The sequence below is a fragment of the Polypterus senegalus genome, chromosome 14 (assembly GCF_016835505.1).
Source record: "Polypterus senegalus isolate Bchr_013 chromosome 14, ASM1683550v1, whole genome shotgun sequence".
NCBI lineage: Eukaryota > Metazoa > Chordata > Cladistia > Polypteriformes > Polypteridae > Polypterus > Polypterus senegalus.
This window is the reverse complement of record NC_053167.1, coordinates 70,485,699-70,496,760: the sequence shown is the minus strand read 5'-3', so window position 1 is coordinate 70,496,760 and position 11,062 is coordinate 70,485,699. Positions and strand designations below refer to the sequence as shown.

The 11,062-nt window shown below is 37.6% G+C and overlaps 1 protein-coding gene across 17 annotated transcripts in view; it reads right to left on the bottom strand.

Moving 5' to 3' along the window:
- Positions 1-3,229: 3,229 nt before the first annotated feature.
- Positions 3,230-11,062, bottom strand: part of ptprfa (protein tyrosine phosphatase receptor type Fa) — a 596,272-nt gene continuing 588,439 nt past the window's right edge. For all 17 annotated transcript variants that reach the window (XM_039734603.1, XM_039734602.1, XM_039734608.1 and 14 more), the window contains 3 exons: positions 10,380-10,534; positions 9,072-9,207; positions 3,230-4,853 (listed from right to left, as the gene is read on the bottom strand). In XM_039734603.1, the coding sequence (XP_039590537.1) occupies positions 4,785-4,853; positions 9,072-9,207; positions 10,380-10,534 (360 nt within the window). In that variant the 3' untranslated portion in view covers positions 3,230-4,784. The remainder of the gene's footprint in view (positions 4,854-9,071; positions 9,208-10,379; positions 10,535-11,062) is intronic.

Sequence of the window (11,062 nt, the reverse complement as noted above, 5' to 3'; positions counted from 1 at the left end):
TTTTTTTTATTTCTCCAGTGCCTTCAATGCCATCTAGCCATCCCTAATAAGTGCTCAGAGATATACAGACTGATGAGCCTATGGCATCCTGGAGAGATATGGAGGCGGATGAGCACATGGTGTCCTGGATAATGGACCACTTGTTATGGAGACCTCAGTTTGTGAGGCTCAAGGACTGTGTCTCTGATAGAAATGTGAGCAACACTGGAGTAGCACAAGAAACAGTCCGGTCTGCCTTTCTCTTCACTCTGTATACCTCTATATAACACCAGGTCATGTCAATTGCAGAAATTCTCTGATTAATCTGCATGTATGGGGTGTATCAATAAGGGGATGAGACAGAATATGGGAGCCAGGTGGAGAATTTCTTTTTTTGGTGCAGAAAAAACTGCAACTTAACATCAGCAAAACCAAGTTACTGGTTATTGACTTTCACCACACCTAATAGCCTCTGGTCACTATTCAAGGAATGGATGTAGAGGTGGTTCACTCCTACAAGAACTTGGGGGACCACATCAGTGACATGCTGGACAGGTCTCAGAACACAGAACTATATAAGAAAGGACAAAGCAGGCTATTCTTCCTTAGGAGACTGCTTTACTCTAATGTGGGAAGTGACATCCTTCACGTCTTCTATAACTCTGTGATGGCCAATGCGATTTTCTACACTGTGGTGTGCTGGGCTGGTAACATCAACTCAAGAGTTGCCCACCAAATTAACAAGCTACCTAAAAGGGCAGACTTAGTTATGGGATGCACTCTGGACCACCTGAAGTTAGTAGCTAAGGACAGAAAGCAAAACAGAGTGCCATTATGAACAATGCTATAATCCTCTCTCTGGCACACTAACACTGAGGACTTTTTGCCAATTAATTATTCAGCAGAAATGGGCCAAGAAGCACTACTGGGGCTCCTGTATACCAACAGCCAAGCGCCTGGATAATGCCTCACTGCGACTTGGACTGCCAAGTCAGATGTTTTCTTTCCTTTCATTCATTATGGTGTGTTCGGAGCACAGTGTGTGTGTGTATGCACTTATTTATCTAATTATTTATTAAATGTACTTAATGAACTTCTATAAAAAGCCAAATGTTCCATCGGGACAAATAAAATTCTATCTATGAAGAGCTTTGACAACTTATTTGGCTTTTTAGCGTCCATGTGTTACACAAACTGCTGGGTCTGACAAAACTGTCAGAAACAGACTCCTGAAGGGTGGCATGGGGGCCTGATGTCCTCTAGTGGGACCTGTGCTCACAACCCATCACCATGCAGCTTTATTGGCAGCTCCATCATTGGCACCCTGTTCTCTTCACAATGAGCACATGTGACAGACATGAAAGAGTCTGGAGACGCCATGGTAAGCCTTATGCAACATCAATGAGCATGACTGGTTTGGTGGTGGGTCAGTGATGGTCTGTAGAGGCATATTCTTGGAGGCAACAGTACCCTGACTGCTGTTAGGTACTGAAATGAGATCATCAGAGCCAATGTCACAGCTTACACTGGTGCAGTGAACTCTGGGTTTCTCCTGGTGCAGGACAATGCCTGTCCTCATGTAGCTGGAAAGTGTAGACAGTTCCTGGATGATGAAGGTATTGATGCCACTGACTGGCCTGCACATCCCCCAGATCTCGTCTAGTAACGGCACGTCTCCTGGTTATCTCCTCCATGCTCTTGAGACTTTGCTTGAAGATGCAGCAAACCTCCTTGCAATGGCACATATGAATGTGCTTTCCTGGAGGAGCTGGACTACCTGTATAACCTATTTGGCTGCAGGTACCTCCTCATGCTACCAGTAGTGACAAAGACAGTTGCAAAAATGCAAAACTAAAGAAGAATCAGCCACGAAGGTTAAGGAGAGAGCAATTGTCTGCAGCCTTGACCTGCAAAACCATTCCCTTTTTGGGGGTTGTCTTGCTGTTGTCACTTTCAATTGCACCAAAGCACGTGAAGTTGATTCACAATCACTTAACACTTCCCAACTAGATTTTTAATTTGATTTCTGAGTTGTGTATTGGGCTTAGTTCACATTCGTAACTTTTGACCTTAGTAACGAAAAAAAAGTGTTAACTTTTAATTGTGCCGTGTGTTCATCTCCTGGTTCCTATATTTATCTTGTCTTTCTTCTGGTCCTGTATATTTGAAGACTTTTTTCTCTCCCAAAACTCATCCAGGCAGAACAGCATTGTATCTGTGACTGCCACAATGCAGAATAATCTTTGGGCCTCTTTAGACCCCAAAAGAAAAGAAGGGAGTTTCAAAATAAAGTAAAATAATAATTATTGACACAGATACCATCATTTATTTATACAGTATAATATATATTAATATATAATATATATTAATCCATATATTACCTACTTAATCCTTATTTTGTTATGCTTATATAGAAACGTCCAATAAGCTACCTTGGAAATCGGATCACATTCTATTTTTTCCCTCATTGTAATACCAGAAGTAAACGGCTCCAACCACCTCTTATTAAAAGGAGGGTGAAAAAGACAGTTTTTTTTTATCTTCAACGGGTATTTCACCAACAGCACAATTATACACGATACTACGTAGTAAAAATATGACCAGTGCACATCAGAGGCTACCGTTTGGAAAAGATCTGGCATTTCCACTTGAAACACTCCTGTTTCTATTGCAATAACTTTAACTGCCGTAAATAAAGATAACAGCCACTTGAAGGGCAGACATAGAAGAACTGAAGCGATATCTAAAAATGACTAACTGAATTATGAATATTTCGAACTTAAGCATTACAGTCATACCTTATGCCTTGCTAGCACTCTACTTTTTAAAGTCGTTGTGTTCTGCACATCCTCACTTGTGTTCATGGGATTATCTTGACTGAAACTTGGTTAATGTAGACCATGTGTTTCACATTTTCCCCAGAGAGTCATTCATAAACAGCAAGAGACTGCGACAGCCAAGAAGTCCACCATGAATAAGGATGATCCAAAACTTTGCACCTGAAAAACAACTGGAAAACACTCTACTGCCTGAGTTGACTTAACAGAAATGACATTCATTATTACAAACCTTTTTTTTTTTTTCAGGAAGGTGGGTAGGACATATTTAAGAATTTCCATAACTTCTTTTTAAGATGCTGCTCATAACTAAAAGAACATCAAGATATATATATATATATATATATATATATATATATATATATCTATATATATTAAAAGCCAGTGGAGGGGAAGGACATAATACAAATAAATTGTATAAAACCCAATTATTCAACTTTATTAACATCAAGATTTTGCAACAATATTTTTTTTCCTTTTTATTAACAAATAAAAAAACAGACTGTGTATACAACAGATTTAACCCCTACAAGCACTATGCATACACAAGATAAAAATGAATGCTTTTTCCAACCTAGTAATCTTCCTTTCTTAAATCGGTCTTCTTATCATTATAATCACTCTGAATAAAGATTGATTAAATGTAGAAATCCTCCACCACCTTTAAGTTTTGTGTCGCCGAGTCAGAGACGGCAATGATAATACAGTATTTATAACATAGTATCATTAATACAGTTGAAGTACAGTAGTCTCCACCCCATTGGTTTGTCAAGAAAATCCAGGATTATTTGCATGTTGAATTATGAACATTTGTTGTTGCTTTTGTAGGTTTCAAGAATTATATATATGTATATAGATATAAAAAAATAACAGCAGGCCAGTCCAAGGAAAAAAAAAAACATTTCCCCTTGATTTCCCAAAAGTTTCTAATTATTTTACAGTAATGTCTAGTTATAAATGTTTCAATACATTGTGCCATCCTTTCTGCAGCCATGCAGCCTGCCAGTGTCAACTCCCTTTTCTTTCTGTTGTGCTTCCCGTTGCATTAGCGTGACCGAGAGATGTGCAGACGTGTGCTGCGAACCAGTAGGAACACGTTCACTTTTTATCCATGTGGCGGTGTCCCTTGTTCACCCTCTTTTAATAAGAACTAAAAAAGTGACAGGTTTCCATTATGGGCTATTGAGGACAAAGCTAGGATCAGCACATGGCCATTTTTATAAGGATTTACTTTAAACCTCTTCATCTTTTATGTACTTGGATACTTACATATATATATCATATACATATATATAAATACATATACATATATTCATATATATGTATGTGTATATAAAATAAAGGTGAGCCTCTTATTTCTTTGAAAGGGAGAATAAGAATTAAAAAAATATACCAATAAAAATAAAATATAATCAACAGCAGCTTTGAGAATGACAGTGGTTTTTCCAGGCTTAGGTTAGAAGAGTTGTGCTTAAAAGTGCACAGCCCTTATTGCTAACATAATCTAAAAAAAGATAATTAAACCTTAAAATTATTCTACCATTTTTTCTTGTTTAACAAAAAAAAAAGAGAACCCATAGGGTAGGCCAACATTAAGACCAAGAAAAAAAATTGTACTGTAAATGATTATAAAAAAATAAAAACTAAAACACATTCTAGAGAATAAAAAAAGGTTAAAATAATATTTGCTACAGTAGCATACAAAATACATGGTGAGTGTTTATGTGCAGAGAAACGAGATGAATGCATCGAATGCGGGGCATCTTTCTTTCCTTTTTCCCCCACGGAGAGTTTAAAGCAATCTCTTTCTCCCAGTCCACAGAGAATGCCTTCAAGAGGGTTTGCCAGCTGGGATGTCCATTTCCCTCCCCTCCCCTTGCTTCGGGCAGCATTTATACAGACTCAGGTGGATATGGCTCAGAAAGAACACTTTTCGACTCCTGAAGGTTGCCGGGCACCCAGAATGAGTTACGTTGCATAGTGGTCAAAGCTTCCTAGGTACTCCAACGCAGCCCTGTAGCACAACTGATATTGGTCCTGAAAACAAATGGAACATGGAGTTAGTAACAAATACACACTTTCTAGTTGTGCTTACTGCTCTGAAAGATCAAGAATGTCTATTTTAGGAGTTGACCGACACATGACCATACTGAGGGCTGCACCCAGAAGAGGACAGTCAACACAAATCTGACTGCCTCCACAACCTAGAATACAAAGGACTTAATTTGTAAGTGTAGCAGAACCAAAAATGAACAAAACTGACATAAATTCAGAATTTGTACCCTGGCTGAAATATAACAACTGTTCCCTGGATATTTCTCTTTAGTGCATTTAGTTGTAAATATGACATTTAAAGTTCTTTACAGAAATACTGTGGAACTATTTTTTATTTATTTTTGTCCTGTGACTGATGCTAATTTTAAGTATTATTTTATGTAACAGAAACCATGGTGAATCTATTCACTTTGAGGCAGTATTATTGCTTTCTTCTGACGACATGACACGTATACAGTAATCCCTTGCTAAATCGTGCTTCAACTTTCGCGGCTTCACTCTATCGCGGATTTTATATGTAAGCAAATCTAAATATATAACGCAGATTTTTCGCTGCTTCGCGGGTTTCTACGGACAATGGGTCTTTTTACTTCTGGTACATGCTTCCTCAGTTGGTTTCCCCTGTTGACTTCATACAAGGGATGCTATTGGCGGATGGCTGAGAAGCTAACCAATCAGAGCTTTAAGTTCCTGTGTGCTGATTGGCTCAGTGATGGAGCGCCGAATTTGATTCCGCTGCGTTAACCAGGAAGTCTCGTCTCGCTCATTTAGCATCAACGTGTTTTGCTGTGTAAAGAGTTAACTTTTGTGCTCTTTTGTATTTATCTCTGTGCCTAGTCAAGCCCTTTGTTATGGCTCCAAAACGATCTGCTCCTGCTTCAGGGGCCGTGCCTAAGCGCCAGCGGAAGATGCTAATGATTGCTGAAAAGGTAAAAGTTTTGGATATGGTGAAGGAAGGGAACAACTACACCGCTGTAGAACACCATTACGGCATCAATGAGTCCACGATTCTTGTTATTTAAAAAGGAGGAAAAGAATATAAGATCTAAGGCCACAGTGTCCTTTAACCAGGGCGCAAAACGAGTTGTAAGTGGATTTAATAAGGCGGTAGTCTGGATGGAATCTGCTTTAGGGATAGGGATTGGGATTGAAGAACAACGGTGGTGCTACACAATCGCCTGAAGAGGCTCCTTTGGAAGAGCTGTAACACTCTCCTTTGTTGTGCAGTAAAATTAAACTCATTGTTATCGGACAAGTCGTTGCGTCATTGTTGGTGAGTAACCATAATTAATTTTCTACGTACAGTACTTAGTACATATACATACGTTTAGTGTCACTGTACACACATTTTACTATATACAATTTTTCTTTCATTGAACCTATTTATTGCTGGTGGCCTATCTATCATAATGGCTGTAACATATGTGATATTGGAGATGCTCGATATGTTTAAAATAATATTTAGGTTTTACTGTATATAAACAGTGTGTTTACATACATAATTTCAATGAATCTTACCTAATATCTAAGAGAATACAAAGGGTTTATGCTGTATAACTGTGCGGGAAATGTTTGTAAGAGTGTGGGAGAGTTTATAAGGGCTTAAAAGCTATAAAAATAACCATATGAACATATGGTTTTTACTTCGTGGATTCTCACCTTTCGTGGGGGGTTCTGGAACGCAACCCCCGCCATCGAGGAGGGATTACTGTACTTAATGAAGTTAGTGGAAAAAGGCTACACTGCCAAACAGTAATGTCTCTAAACTTTCTTTTTATTTTTTAGTGTTAAAAGAAACTTTACTCATTTTTTCTTTTGGATGATAAACACTGACACAGCTGTTCACTAACTCCATTAAGTACATATATCATATCATTAGAAGAAAATGAGAACACTAAAGTCGATCTTCGAATGTGGATGGGTTCTGTTCTGCAGCACTGCTTGGTTATGTAAAGTCGTACAAAAAAGTGATAAAATGTGCAGCCAAGTACATCCCATGAAATGTTTTTTCTTTTCTAGCATACTGCACACAGAAATATCGAGATCTGATCTTCGTTTAAACAGTATCTATCAATAAATGTAACATAATTGGAAAAAAAACATTGAAAATGTGACTTTGTATTCATTTATTAAAAAAAATGTACTGATACGCCACTTTCATCTGTGGAAAATATAAGTGCTGCACACACCCTTGGCTCTAATAGTCAGCATTGCCCAATTTGGCAGAAACAACCTCAAGTAGGGAGTTCCTGTAACTTTCCAGCAGTCTCTTACATTGACATGGTGAACGTTTTTCCTACTCCTCTTTGCAGAAGTCTGTGAACTGAGAATTGTTTGAGGGGTGTGTTTCGTGCACAGCCCATTTCACATCCTCCCACAGCATCTCAAAGGAATCAGATCTTGGCTTTGACTTGGCCATTCCAGAACCTTCCATTTCTTTCTTTTCAGCCATTTCTTGGCTGATTGTCTCATATGTATTGGGTCGCTGTGATACTGCAAGGTCCACTTTTGTTTGAGCTTCAGTCTTCTGACAGATGCTCTCATACTATCATCAAGCACCCTCTGGTGCAATGAAGAATACGTTGTAGATTCTATGATGGTGAGCTGCCCAGACTCTGATGTAGCATAAGCAGTTTCAAACCATAAAATGGTTTACAGTTGGTATCAGGTTCTTCTTCAAATGTTTTCTTTAGCTCACGCCAAACACGTCTTCTGGTACTATGGTCAAGTAACTCTACCTTTGGCTTGGTTGTTGAGAACACATTGTTGGAGAAGTCCTGGTATTTACCTAGATGTTCATGAGAAAACTTTAGTCTTGCCCTGATGTTTTTTTCTGGACAGCAAATGTTTCCTCCTAGCACACCTTCCATGTATGTCTAATTTGTGCAGTCTCTTTCTAACAGTAGACTAATTTCACTTTGACATCAATAGTGACAAGACCCACCTGCAATTCCTGTGATGAAATTCTGGGGTTCTTTAGTATTTCTTTCAACATCTTGCACTCTGTTCTTGGGCAGAACTTGCTGGGATGGTGTGGCATGGACAAGTTGGCCGTTGTTTGAAATCTTCTACACTTGTAGATGATCTTCCAGAGAGTGGAATGGTTGATTTCCAATTATTTGAATAACATTTTAAATCATGTATAACCTCAGAGAGCTCTTTTGATCTAATCATGGTAATGGCGCACACTTCAGGAACAAAGAGTATGTCAAACAGAATGTCTGAGGTTTAAATAAGATCGATTCAGACCAGAGCCTCTCTAATTATTTGCACCTAATTTGCTACTTCTGATTCTAATCTGAGTTATTTGAGGAAGTAATAAATGTAGAAGTGTACCTAATTTTCCACATGTGACTTTTACCATATGTTTATTCAAATTATACAGTGCAGTACAAAACGTAAATGAAACATGCTGTTTGTTATATTATATCACCTATTATACCACCTTTATCTATAGACACTGTTTAAATGAAGGTCAAATCTTGACGTCTCCACATATTTTTAAAAAAGAAAAACTTATTTCACGGTGTACACTTACGTATTCATACAAATGTATGTCCAAGTATCACACTAGATTAATTAATTTAAAAAAAGTAAAAAACTAAATTAGTATTGAAGTGATTTTTGAAACTTTTGCCTTTCATATTTCAGAGAGAGGGACTATTACTTCCAATACTTACGATTCCTCTTTTTACTCAATTCATGAGCAGACTTTATCAAAATTGAGGGTTACATTTAACAAGAAGGGTGTTGTGTCATTGCAGTCCATTAATTAATATATTTGATGTGATAGAAACTGCAAATGAATCTTTATGGCCTATGAAGGTGCCTGGAAATTTGATTGAATATAATACATTTGACCTCCTTGACACCTAACTTCAGAGAATGGTGTCGGAAAACATTTTTCTGCTGGTTTCACACCACAGATGCTTAACCTTAACCTCAGCACGGCCAATATGCTGCGGCACACATTTCTAGTGTCAGTTGCACCTTCAAGGTATTTGCAGAATTTATACAGAGCAACATTCACAAATCTTTTCTTTCTTCAACAAGGGAAAGAACAGTTGATTACATTTTTATAGCATTTTAGGACACAGTGAAGGTGAACACACACTTGATTAAATCACTTGATTAAGTATCCCTTGCTCTGCAGTGTCATTGTCAGCAGTAAAATTTGGCTGATTGATCACCAGGACTCACCTCTGTCTGCACCATGGCTGGCCGCTGAGTTCGCAGTGTTTTTACGGTCTGGAAAAGGTCCACCACCCCTTCATACCTCATTCTCTCCAGCACAATACTCAGGGTGATGAAGACTCCTGTTCTGCCCACACCAGCACTGAAACAAGAGGCACACAGGATGTCAATGATCCTGCAGAAATCCTCTGAAGAATACACAAATTCGTCTACACACGTTAAATCTTCTTGCCACTGCACCAGGTTTGACTGCACTGTTTATTTATTTTCCTTCTCTGAAGGAGATAACAATGGCTAAGCATATGTTCTCCCACATTTCCTAATCATCCTCTTAATTAGGAAAATGGGAGACATCAGTTTATTGACAGAGAGTAATCCTACACTACAAATAAAATGACAACTTTCAGCAACATTAATCACTGAGAAAGCACCTGCACCACTATTGATAATGCAGGTGACCAGCTAACAAAATGAAAATCAACTGCACAGGTAAGCCATTTTGAAGATGGCAACCCTTTTGTGGATATATTAACATCGGGTTGCTGTTCTTGGAATTATATCAAAGTTATCATTCTGGCACCGCCATTTACCTTCCACCAATCATATTTAAGGTTAGCCTCTGACATCATAAGGCAGGGACTGCATTAAAAGGCTTATACAATCCCCTGTTCCCAACAAAACAAAAGGAAAAATACACACAGAGCACATCTATTGTCATTCATTACAAATGTATATTGAATCAGTGTAGCTTGACAAAAAATGCTGTCAGTGTTAAATTCTTAAAGTATTTTACCTTGTTTATTTTTATTTTATGGCTAGCATTGCTATCGTTGTTTTAAATGTACTCAATAAATAAACTGACATTGACATTGTGTGCAGATTAAAAAATCATTATTAAATTGCCTTCAAGCATACAGTCCCTGCTTCTTAATGTCAGAGGTTAACTTTAGTACTTATCGATATTACTATATGAAGTTCATCTTAATCCAGAATATACAGACGAGGAGCTTTCCAGTCGACTGTAAAAACTCAATCATGATAATGGTAATAACTCCATAAGTATTTCCTTCAAAGTCACAAGCATGCTTCTAAACTATCACAACGACACAATTAAATTGCCAAAGATAAATGATGGAGGGCAAAGAAATATATTCATCTAAAATTAAATTTACCAATTTTTAATTGGTATTCAGCATACACAGATATCATGGTAATCTACATAATCCATAACTTCATTTGGACAGATTGTATGTAAGAGTCTCTCAAGTTTGTTATTTTCATTCAGAAGACAGTTAAAATATGATGTTGTCCTACCTGCAGTGCACAGTGATTGGTCCATCCTGACCAAACTGCTCCTTAGTTTTGTGTACTTGGCCAATGAAGTCTATAAACCCTTCTCCAGTTTTTGGTACCCCTTGTTCAGGCCAATCGGTGAACTGGAACTGGCGAATAGTTCTGGATTGTCCATCCTGTGAAAAGAACAATAGAGATGTGATTCCACAAAAATTACAAAAAATTCTTGCTTCGCTTCAAAAAAAAAAAAAAAAAAATATACACAATTGAGCTGCAAACTATTTTCTTAAAGAGCAGGCGAATCTGCAGGAAAAAAGGCCTGTAACAATAATAAAAAGAGCACATATTTTAGTAGATTGAAAATGAAAGTGGCTGATGTAAACTGTCTGAATTTTATCTCAGGCTGCCAAAGTATTAAATAATGCAGTTCCAAACAAAAGAAGAGCTCTATTAAGTTAACACAATGTCATGGCACATGGAGTTTCTAGGAAAAAAACAGCTATGCTTCCATAAAAATGCCTTATTGCAAAGCCATTTAAACGCAATAGCAATTCCGTCAGTGACAATAGTAGGCTTTCAGAAAATCAGCCAGATGAAAAGAAAACAAGAGCTAAAACTGGAGAAGACAGTTCTATTATCATCAACACCCAGCTTAATTTGCATTCTGTTTTTTATATTTATTATTTATTAGTTATCCTATTTAA